The following is a 12,511-nucleotide window of genomic DNA, read 5'->3' as shown; positions in this document are numbered from 1 at the left end:
CTTTGCAGATCGAAATGTTAGAGCACAAATATGGGGGCCACCTCATCTCACGCCGTGCTGCTTGCAAAATTCAGACGGCCTTTCGCCAGTATCAGCTCAGCAAAAACTTTGAGAAGATCCGAAACTCCCTCCTCGAAAGTCGCTTGCCACGTCGTATCTCCCTTCGAAAAGTGCGGGTGCAAAATACAGAGGGTATCTCAGCTGAACGGGCACTGGCTGAAGGCTGCAATCTGGCAAGTATCCCCCTTGTCCGATCCCCATCCCTGCCTACCACAGTAGGTGGCTCCCTCACTGACCTCGAAGATTCCTTCAATGAGCAAGTCCAGTCTCTTGCCAAATCCATTGATGATGCACTTAGCAACTGGAGCATGAAGACCATGTGTTCACTCCAAGAAGGTGGCACCTACCAGTTTAGCTCAGAGGCCTTTAGTACAGCTGGTGGCAAATCTGGGTTGGCAGGAATAGTCCGAGAAGGTGGCCCCATGGACCCTACCACATTCCATAGCGGAACAGGTGAAGTAGACAATTCTGAGAACGTGGCCCGGAGTGCCAGCAAGCTGATGATGGCCTTCCGGGATGTGACAGTTCAAATTGACAGTAAGAACTTTCACGTGTCCTCTTCTGTTATGGAGTCCTCCACCTCTGTTTCTCTCGGTAATTGTGTCCAGCAGGGGGCTATAATTACTGAGAGCCCACAACCACCTCTGGTCAGTGATGCAAAGGAACAACCTCAGCAAGGACAACCACCACCATCTCCACATGATCCAGCTCCTCCTCCCCTAGAGCAGGATGCTGAGGAAATACCTGATGACGACTTCCCAGCTCCTCCACCAAGTGAGGAGGAGCTTGGGGAGTATCTTCCACCTCTGGTGCTGGAGAAACAGGAAGTTCCAGAACTAGCAATTCCGGCAGAGACAGCAATAACCTCTGAAACCTTGTCTCCACCAGAGATTGCAGAGACGCCAGTCACCCCAATTGTAGAGGTTTTGGAAGCTAAGCGAATTGAGTCAGACACAGCAGACAACAGCTCAGAGCAGATGAGTAGCAGCAGTACATCCACATCAGCCCAGTCAGCTTCTGAGGTCTCATCCAAAGAGGCTTTACAGGCCATGATTCTTAGCTTGCCCCGATACCACTGCGAAAACCCAACCAGTTGCAAATCTCCTACCCTCTCTACTGACGTCATTCGAAAACGCCTATATCGTATTGGCCTCAACCTCTTCAACATGTGAGTACCCTGAGAACCTCTTATCTCCATTTTATTATTATGGTTGCAGAACTCTTTGCATCACACTTGCTTGAAGTGACTAATGCCAGATATTTTAGGCTATAAAACAATTTTCTGTCTCATTTTATCAAGCTGTCCTCACGTGCCACTAATATCGCTGCATGAGGACTGCTCTTCAAAACCAAATTCTAGTTTTCACTGCTGTCTTGCTTCCGTCTCACTCCTGTCATCTAGTTCTGTGTCCAGCTGTGGCTAACACCCCCTCCCCGATGTCACCTTTGGATTGTCTGACCCTATTAATAGCTCTGCTTTTATTTAAAGTACTCTCTCATTCCCCTTTCCCTAATCTCATCTTGCTTCATTGCAAACATAAAGACATTTTAAAAGTTGGTCTAGTTGCCTAATTAATAGCACACTACAATAAATAGTTTTTCTTCCACATTTTGTCTTTTGGTCTTCAACATCACTCTTCAGATAGTCAAGTCACCTTTATTTATATAGCGCTTTTAACAATACAAATTGTGTCAAAGCAACTGCACAATATCAAAATAGGAAAATAGTGTGTCAATAATGTAAAAATGACAAGATTAAACACTCAATTTTCAGTTAAAGGCATTTATTATTGAATTCAGTGATGTTATTGTCCAGCTCAGTTCAGTTTAAGCAGTGTCTGTGCAATCACGTCGACGATATCGCTGGAAATGAAGTGTCCCCAACTTATATATAAATGCCATCTCAATAATGGTTTGCATTTTGACACTAAATAGCAGTGTTTCCCAAACCTGTCCAAGAGGTTCCCATTTGGATAGCTCTGTTTACTGACACAACTATTTCAGGTCTTACAGTCAGTAATGAGCTGATGAGCTGAATCAGGTGTGTCAGATGACGGAAAACAGTGTTTGGAAAACATTATTTATTTTTAGGTAATCTTGTCCCAAGAATATCACATAAATTGTGACTACCAACTATTCAGTTACAATTTGTAATTACTACTTGTAGCTATGTTTAATATTTTATTACTTTGCTATTTTTTAAAGTAAGATCTTTATAGTAGGGTAAGGTCACTTCTCTATATCGTTTCCTGCATTGCTGACTGTAATACTATATCAAAATAGTTCTCTCCACTGTGTATGTATTTTTTGATCCAAATGGCTAATTTCCTCAAATTCATTTTACAGAGGCCTAATCTGAGACATGTTTTGTTGAGATTTCATTTTTAATACAGGACCAGTTTGTTCCTTTATTCATAGATAATGGATTTATAAGGATTAGATAACATCAAGATCATGTCGGTTTACTAGCAAGAAACATAATTTCTAAAATTCATGCATGACTGCAATATGGCAATCTCCCTGAAGGCATTCAAATATTATTTTGCTGCACCCCCAGAAATCACAATAAGTGTCTGATTTGAAATAATCTTATATAACTTGCATATAGAGTAAATTCAAGGAAAATGGGACAGTGTTAAGATGGATGTAATATGTATACACAAACTTATGTATATTACAGTATATTTTAAATAAAATTTAATGTATAGTTAAATAATTTTTGTTTGTATGTTTTGTTTTAAATCTTTTAGCTATGTTTATTAATTGCACATTGTTTATGTACTAATTTGCATATTCCATCAAGATGTCTCTTTTTTCTAATTGCCTCTTATATTAATATCAGTGATATTAGCATTCCAAAGAACTGTCCTATCACCCAGATACATCTTTCCAACAAGGAAATCTGTTTTTCAAAGCTGGAGAAATGCAGCTCCACTTTACAAATCCTGTTGGCTTTATTTCTGCAGTGTCACATCACTGCCAATTAAAATTCTGCTCCCGCATGTCTATTCTCTATGTTCAGCCAAGAGTGACTGAGGCAGAGCTTGATAAGCGCTCTCTATACGCAAAACATCACAGAGGTGCATGATGGGAAAGGTTGAATCAGGACTGTGCTGGACTATGTAACAGATTAAGGTCAGAAACGTTCTGCAAATGCAGATGCTAATGCTGACTAACACATTGTAAATGTACATAGTTGGCGGCAACAAATCTCAGCACTTAAGGGGATAATAGAGTTAATTTCAAACGTCTGTTCCATTAAATTGGATGCGTTACCATTCCCATAGCTACAACATGCTGACATTTTAAAGAAGTGTGATTCAGCAAGATTATTCTCAAACTATTGCTCTTTCATGACAGTTATTATCCTGAAAGATAAAACTAATTGTAGATGACAGCAGCTGCACAAAATGGGATCTCTTGCTAAGAATGCAACATATTGAATTGTGTTTTGACGCATTTTGAATTGCAACAATACGGGCAATTAAGTATATTTCAAAGTAGGACAATTAATCAATTTGATTTCTATTTTCCCAAAGCCAATATACACAGTAAACATTACCGAACTAAAATCCAGTAATAAGTATTATGTTGTATCCACAAATTTTTATGGTTTTGATTCCACTTTATATTTATTAGGTGTATTTAACTACCAAGTACTAACTAACTAAATAAATGAAAAAAAAGTAAATTAAATAATTGTAGATCGTATGTACTGTGTTCATTAGTGGTGCAACGGATCATAATTGATCCGTGATCCATTCGGATCAATATTTTCGGTTCAACACACACGTGATCCGCGGATTGATTTATGAAAAAAAAAGTGTGAATGTTCAGTCCACACATAAGCGTGGTCATGGCGAGCGGAGGAACGGAGGAGCTTGAACTCATTTAAATTTAAATTTTAAAATTTTAAATTTTAAATTTAAAGCGTCATTTAAATCCCCTGTATGGGAGCATTTTGGCTTCCTTGTCAAATATAATGATGAAGGAAAGAGGTTAGTGGATAAAACCGTGACAGTGTGTAGGCACTGTGGCACAAGAAAGCCATATGACAGTGGAAACACATCAAGCATGGCCACCCATTTGAAGCGACATCACCCCGGTGTTTCACTGACAGGAGTGAAAACGAAGGCTGCTCAACAACTGCTTATCACCGCGGCATTTAAGCAGCCCCTTGTTGCACAATCAGACCGGGCTAAAACCATCACAAATGCTATCGGTGTGTTTATAGGTGCAGACATGAGGCCATATTCGGTTGTGCAAAATGAGGGCTTTAAACACATGCTGAAAGTACTTGAGCCACGTTACGACATCCCGTCGCGCACCCACTTCAGCGAAAAGATTGTGCCAGATCTTTATGAGCAGGAGAAGAAAAAAGTTGTGGATGAACTATCCCGAGCATCCTCTGTTGCGCTCATGACAGACGGGTGGACATCCATGGGAAAAGAGAGCTATGTGACGATAACCGCTCACTTCATCACAGCAGACTGGGAGATGAGAAGTCCGGTGCTGCAGACACGCCCCCTTTACGAGAGTCACACAGGCACTCATCTTGCGCAGGTACCGACACAAGCAGTGGAGGAATGGAAGATAAAGAGGCCCAGTACTAATATCCCAGTCACAACTGATAATGCCAAAAATCAAATAAATGCAGTGAATGAGGCAGGACTGGGCCCACAGATAGGGTGCTTTGCACATGCAGTGAATTTGGCATCACAGAAGGGAATCTCAGTCAATAGGATGGACCGCCTCCTTCGGAGGGTCAGGAAGGTGGTTTTCTACTTCCACCGAAGCACAACAGCTGCTCATGTGCTTAAGACAAAGCAAGAAATGCTAAAGCTGCCTACTCATAAGCTCATACATGATGTCCCAACAAGGTGGAACTCCACTTATGATTTGTTGGAGCGTTATCTGGAGCAGCAGGCAGCTATATACTCTGCATTGACCGACAAGACCCTGAAGAAAAATGTCAAAGACATCATCACCCTGTCTGATGATGATGTGAGAGTGGCAGAGGAGGTCCTCCAGGTGCTTAAACCCCTCAAAACTGTTACATCTCTGCTCAGCACTGAAACTGCACCATCTGTGTCAATGATCCTGCCGCTGAAAACAAGGATTCTACAATCCATGGCTCCAAGTGTAGAAGACAGAACCATCACTCGAGATGCCAAGAGTGCCATTAGAGAGGACCTGAAGCCCAGATACACTTCACCCCCTACTCTACAGGACTACCTTCACAGATCTACTGCCCTGGATCCGAGGTTCAAGTCCCTGTCTCACATGGACCCTGCCCTACGCCAGAGGACATACAGTGACCTCACCACTGAGATTGTGAGCAGTCTGGGCACTGAAGACTGTGATGAGGTAAAGAAAAAGAATATTATTTAAAAATGATAAATTTAAATCTAAATACATTTTTTATTTTCAGTAATAATGGCTTTTATTAAATGTTATTGCCACATTTTCATGTCTATGAAACATGAAAATAAATAATAGGTTTAATTAATCAACTAATTTTTTTCTGCAGGGTCAAGCTGCAGAGCCAACAGGAGCAAACTTGGACACATCTCCTCCACAAAAGAAGTCGGCGATGGCAGAGATTTTTGGAGAGACCTTTGTCAGCAAAGACATGGACAGCAAGACTCCTGTTGACATCATCAAAGAGGAGGTGGCATCCTACCTGGCAGCAAGCGGCATTACAGTGGATGGTGATCCACTGACATGGTGGAAAAGCAATGAGTGTAAATACCCTCATATTGCCACAAGATCTCGCTGTGCCAGGCTCTTCAGTTACTTCCGAGAGAGTGTTCTCAACAGCAGGTGACATAGTGACTGCAAAGAGGTCCACACTCTCCCCAGACAATGTAGACATCCTTGTCTTTTTGAAAAAGAATTTGAAATTATAAGCTCAGGTATGCTTTGCTTTCTTTCTTTTAGTCTTCTTTGATGATGTGGACATTGGCTTTATTTCACTATCCATGTTTCAAGGAAGATGATGTGCCTTCTTATGTTGCACTTTAAGTTGTTTTCATTAATTATGTTAAAAAGAAGACATTATGCCTTGTGCACTTTAAGTTGATTTTATATTTTAATTTAATAATATAAAAGTGTTAATAAATAAAAAGACAAAACTTATGTTTATTTGTCTTGTCTTTTTTTTTTTTTTTTGCTGATCCGAGAAACGATCCGAACCGTGCGTTTTTTGATCCGTTGCACCCCTAGTGTTCATGCTGTACGGTAATTAGATGCTATTACAGAAATGTATTTACAGATGTAATTAAACTGTAAAATCACAATGTAAAAACATAAACGTACACAATAAGCACAATGTATCAAATTATTTAAATGTTAGTACGGAGTGGTTAAATACACTTCATAAAAAGTAGATCCTTTTTCTTGCTTCCTATAGTACAGTCTCTTTTAAAAGAAAATTAAAGATCCCACTCCAATAATTGAAGAAATAGATTACTTTTACCCTTACTTCTATATTTACTACCCTATGTAATGGCACTTCAGTGCCATTTGTAGTTCCTTTAAAGTGAGAGAAATATTCTGAAGATAGAGGGCCTAATTAAAAGTTCTTAATCAGCTATAAAAAAGTCATTGGGGCAATGTGGCTTTAAAAAGTTAAAAGCTTATTCAGATGACGCGGTGTTTTTTTTTGTAGTATATTAAACTATCCAAGATCTCCATGCACTAGCATCAGTTTATTTTTCCTTTTATTGCTGTTACAGGGTCCAAGGTGAAATGCATTGTTCCTACCTCTTAATGAATGCTTTTTGTACTGAAAGTAATCGTGAGTGTGTGACAGCAGAGACAATTAAATGTAGAAGATGCAAGAATCCCTGTCATGAGCGACCGGTAACAAAAAAAAATAAAAAAATAAAAAACCTTCAAAATCACATTTCCAGCATGCTCCTGATGTGGTAACTTATATAACTGACAAATAGGCTTGCATTTATGCACAGCAGCTCTTTATCCATCTTGTGAAAGGGAAGGTGCATAATCTACTCATTTATTTTCCACCTTCACCAAGTGAAACCTTCTTTGCCCTGTGTTGATGGCGACAATACTCACCGTAGAATACAACAGAAGGGATTCATCTGTTTTATAGGGTTGAGTGGATGTATGTGTGCTCTTGATTATGAATCAGCTGGGAGGGCGATACCGGCTGCCAAGCTGAGTGAGAGGCTGTTTATTTTCCACCCGCACATCAGATTTCCTTTAAATAAAGGAAAGTACAGTGAGAATTTTGAACATATGGTTAAATCTCTGAAATGACTCAGCTTCATCTGTCATTCAAGGATTAGTTCACCCAAAATTGAAAACACTGTCATTGTTAAATCATCCTCATGTTGTTCAAAATCCATATGACTTTCTTTCTCCTTTGGAACAGTTTTGTCACTGTTTTATGGTTTCAGTTTTTTTTTTTTTTTTAAGTTTAAATTAATATTGTGTGAAATAAAGTGTTCATTTAGTTTACATAAATTCATATACATCTCATTTGGCATCATTAGATATATTTATATTGTATAAGCACTCCTGCAGTAAATTCTTTCGCTTTTCTTAAAAATGAGGTGCCTCAGAAAGACTGACAAACTTAATTTGTGAAAGAGTTTGTTGTGGACCAGTGCTTATTATCAGTTATTTGGAAATCAAACAAAAAGCTTGGTTGAGGCTTAAATCAGAAGTATGTTTAATTAATTGAAGAGTCAGATTTAACATTGCATCTAGAGAGTACATATAACAAATTGTATTATTCTTTTTATTCTATATATGTGACCCTGGACCACAAAACCAGTCAGGTAGCACAGGTATATTTGTAGCAATAGCCAACAATACATGGGTCAAAATTATCGAGTTTTCTTTTCTGCCAAAAATCATTTGGATATTAGGTAAAGATCATGTTCCATGAAGATATTTTGTAAATTTGCTATCATAAATAAATCAAAACTTAATTTTTGATTAGTAATATGCATTGCTTAGAACTTCATTTGGACTACTTTAAAGGGGATTTTCTCAATATTTAGCTTTTTTTGCACCCTCAGATGCCCTAAGCTAACAAACCATACCTCAATGGAAAGTTTACTTATTCAGCTTTCAGATGATGTCTCTCACAGATCTCTAGATGAAAACCCTTATGACTGGTTTCATGGTCCAGGGTCACATATATATGTAACACTGACCCTTTCTAGAGGTTCTATCTTAGGCCAGTAGTTGACAACAAGTGAGTCATCATTCACTTAACCAGTTTGAGAGAATATAGAGAGAGTCGTTCACAAACAAAACACAGTTTATTAAAATTAATAATTAACTGATTCGTTCACAATCAAAACACTACAGCTGCATGCAGCTGCATAAACAGCTAAATGTGTCATTGTATCATACTCAGAAGCTTTAAAACATTAACATATAGCAATTCAATTAGCCACCTCGTAAAATATATACAAATTGCCGTGAGATCTGGCTGGATTTTCTTTGAATTATCTTCATTTGGGGGCTATTCTCATCAAATGCAGATATCTGTGATTCATTTGATTAAACTTGCAATTGATTCAATTAATTTGATTAAATCTGCTAATTAATCGACAGCCCTACTTTTAATATTATCAAAGAAAGCAACATATAAATAAACCAGTCTCTCCCTTACCCAGACTTCATCGCCTCAAACACCCCGACAGATAAGTCAATTTTTAATCAAATGGAGGTTTTGCTCCAAGAGAGTGAGTGAAAAGAGAGAGGGGTTGTCATTAGTTCCAGCAGTTCATTTTCTGCAGGGTAGCCTAATACCTGTGACAGCTCAGACTGAATCTAAAGCAGGTGTGTGTGTGTGTGTGACATGAGATGCTGAAATCTGAGTTTGGATTAAAAGAGAGATTTTGGGACTGGAATGTGCTTTCACTAAACAGATAATTAAGAAAGAAGAAGGATTTTGGGGGCTCTATGAGCGTGTATATGTTGGAAAGAGCATGTAAAGGACATATATGTGTGAACGAAGGACGGTTGGTAAGCGGAGTGAGTATAACGCTCTAAACTGAGTTTTCACCTGCCTCGTGAACAGAATGGGAATGTTTATTTTCCCCAAAAGAGAGAAAAACAGCAGGTGAGAGGAGAAAAGAAAGCAATGATATTGTGTGTGGGTTTAAACATAGATGTTAGATTCTGTTTATGTGTAAGTATAGGAGACTGGCCATGATCGTAAGGTGCCTTCAAAAAGCTGTGCTCTTAAGTGTCATGTTTATGCAGGGCTTATCCCTGCAGTTGCCCCCCTTTTTTCTTACAATACCAGAATAGAATCAGAGCATAGATGTTAGTTGAGTGTCAGGTGAACTTTATGTAGCTACATGTCGCAAGAGCTCTTTCTGTCTATCTGGTTGTGAAGATAGGTATTTCTTCAACTGGAAGCACTTTTGGCCCTGTGTACTTTTAGAAAATACAATCCCTTAAAACATACTGTTCACACATTTTAGATTCCTTTTTAGTTTATGTATCCTAAATACACAAAACTGAATTATATTCAGATCCGTACAGACTGCATTTATGGTTAGTTAGACGTGTAACCAACATGAAAACCAGAGAGGTGTCTATGGGTGAAAAACGAGCAAATGTGAAGCTGAGAAAAGATGAAAAATCAAACCATTGCACAAACACTGGCAATAGCAACTACAACCATTTGGAATCTCCTGAGGAAGAAAGAAACCACTGGTGTACTAAGTAACACCTCAAACGGGTAGATCAAGGACAACATCTGCAGTTGATGACAGAAACATTGTGACAGCTGTAAAGAAAGAGAACCTAAAACAACTGTTAGTGACATCAGCAACAAACTCCAGTGGGCAGGAGTGAAGGTATCACAATCTACTGTTTGCAGAAGACTTCATGAACAAAAGTACAGCGGCTACACCAGAAGATGCAAACCACTCATTAGCAAGAAGAATAGGAGATGAGCCTCAAATATTCTGGGACAAGGTTTTATGGACTGATTTTATGGACCAACGTGATGGAAAGGCTAAAGTTTGGAGAAAGAAAGGATCTACTCATGATCCCAAACATACAAGCTCATCTGAAACACAGTGTACACAGGTGTACATTATAGTACACATTACACAAGTAATGAAATGGCTTCAGCTTTCATCGCTTCTTCTGGGACAGGCTCATTAATCTTCATTAATGATGTAACACATGATGGCAGCAGCAAAATTAACTCAAGTCTACAGAAATATTTTGTCTGACAATTTACAGAAAGATGCAACCAAACTGATTGGGAGATCCTTCATCATGCAGCAAGATAATGACCCAAAACCTTGTGCCAAAACAACAAAGGAGTTCATCGGGCAAGAAGTGGAAGGTTTTAGATTCAAGATTCAAGATTCAAGATTCAAGAGTTTTATTTGTCACATACACAATTATACAGAGTATAACCAGCAGTGAAATGTAGGTCAGGTCCGCTCCAAGGACAGTGCAATTATAAAGTATACAAATATTAAGAAGAAGTACAAACATAAAATAAAAGATAAGATAAAATAAGATAAGATAGGATAAAAAATATAAATATAAATGTGCAGGTCAGTATGTTGTTGACAAATAGTAATGAGAGGAATGTGCAAAAAGTTGTACAGGGTATTTGAATAGCAGCAATATGAGGTAGAGAAAAATTATGAATAGCTTATTGATATATGATATTTACATGGAGAAAAAATTATGAATGAATAACTTGTTGATATGGTGATATTACATGGAGTCAAGTGATATTATGACACAGAGTTAGAGTTTAGGAGCCTGATGGGCCAAGTCAATCTCCATACTTAAACCCTGTAGAGAATGCATTTTACCTGCTAAAGAGACTGAAGGGAGTAACCCTCCAAAACTGAAAGAGGCTGCGGTGAAAGCCTGGAAAAGCATCACAAAAGAAGAATGCAAAAGTTTGGTGATGTCAATGGGTCACAGGCTTGATGCAGTTATTGAAAGCAAATGATTTCCAACTAAATATTAAGTCTTTTTCACTTTAATCTATGTTAATTCTATCTGTTCCAATACTTTTGGTAACATGCAAAAATGGGTGGGTTCAAACAAAAGGTGCTATCTTCTAAATTGTGAATCAGATCCAGATGAAAATACCTGTAAATAAAAGCTGAAATGTATATCTCTCATCTCATATTCATCTTTTGATGTCAAACCCAAATGTTTTCAGTCTACAGTAAAAATAAAGGAATTGGCCTTACTGTTCCATTACTTTGGAGAGCACTGCAAATAATTATGAGGACAAGAGATATTGACTGTTTTAAAAATCTTACCCATTTATTACCTTATAATCTATTGCAGTGTAGAAAACAATCGTCCTGCATATCAAGAAAGATGAAATCAGCAACAATATTACAGTATTATTAATACTGAAGTCAATTTATAGCTATAACAGAGACACAAGATGGCAGCAGTCGAGTTTGCATGAAACAAAAGAGAGTAAGTCTGCAATACCCGGATGAGCAGAATATTTGTTATTGACAGCAGTTGTTATCAGGGAATAACACACCTCAGAATGTCGCAACTGACCGAACAGAATCAACTATTCCATAACGCCGTGTAATAATGTTAGATATAATATAGATATGCTGTTAAAAGCAGTGGGGGATCCTGCCATGGGTGACACAGGTAACATCAACCTCCACACAACCCTCTCAGATGTGCTCTTCATTATTCTATCACTCATTTGCCGCAGTTTTAAGATTTGCTGTGCTTACTGAAAATTAATTTCGTCCTAACTCAGCACTACTTCTGCCACCCATGAAAAAAGTTTTCTCACCTGCTAATAGCCAGAAGTGAAACAGCAATGAATGTTAATATTAATGGAACCATATAACAGAGCTCAAGTTAATCAAGTCAATGAAATTGCAAATTAAAGTGACATTTAACCAATTAGCAGCATTTGTATAATAGTTTTCTGCTAGAACAACCATTTAAAAAAAAAAAAAACAGTTTATGTTTTATGGCCATTTGAGTTGTTTAAGAATGAGCCTATCGTTACTGTTTTTCCATCACGATAAATAGACAAAATAAAAACAACACAACCTGTTCAGAAACAAATATTACACTATTGCATATAATTTCAATTCCTTTAAAATAAAACATTGTGACAGGCCTTTTATCATAACTGACAAACAGGCTGTTCATAAACTACATTATGTTCCCCTCAGTAAAGCTAGACAGTGTCAGCAGGGGTTGTACATTTATTATGAGGAGTAAATCATTGTAATGGATAGGGAAGATTGTAGAATGCAGTCAGGCAAACCAGAAAAACACGGTTCTCTCAGCATGTGGATGAATGAAAGTTTAGTGGACCCTCTATAAATCCATGTACTTTTTTCTCCCAGGGCAAAGACTTAGCGATGAGATGCTGACTGAAGGAATAAAGCAACTCTATAGTACTGCTGAGAAGCTTCTTTCTGTCCCC

General features: G+C 38.1%; 1 protein-coding gene across 1 annotated transcript in view; it reads left to right on the top strand.

Annotated features, from left to right (window-relative positions):
• LOC306861823 (IQ motif and SEC7 domain-containing protein 3-like) overlaps positions 1 to 12,511 on the top strand; it is a gene marked incomplete at its 3' end in the record, with an annotated part of 140,770 nt that overhangs the window by 78,545 nt on the left and 49,714 nt on the right. The window contains exon 4 of the mRNA XM_079404310.1: positions 9 to 1,228. Within this exon, the coding sequence (XP_079260436.1) occupies positions 9 to 1,228 (1,220 nt within the window). The remainder of the gene's footprint in view (positions 1 to 8; positions 1,229 to 12,511) is intronic.

Source organism: Barbus barbus, assembly GCF_936440315.1.
Source record: "Barbus barbus genome assembly, chromosome: 42".
In the NCBI taxonomy this organism is placed as follows: domain Eukaryota; kingdom Metazoa; phylum Chordata; class Actinopteri; order Cypriniformes; family Cyprinidae; genus Barbus; species Barbus barbus.
The sequence above is the reverse complement of the archived record's forward strand: the minus strand, read 5'-3'. Positions and strand labels throughout refer to the sequence as shown.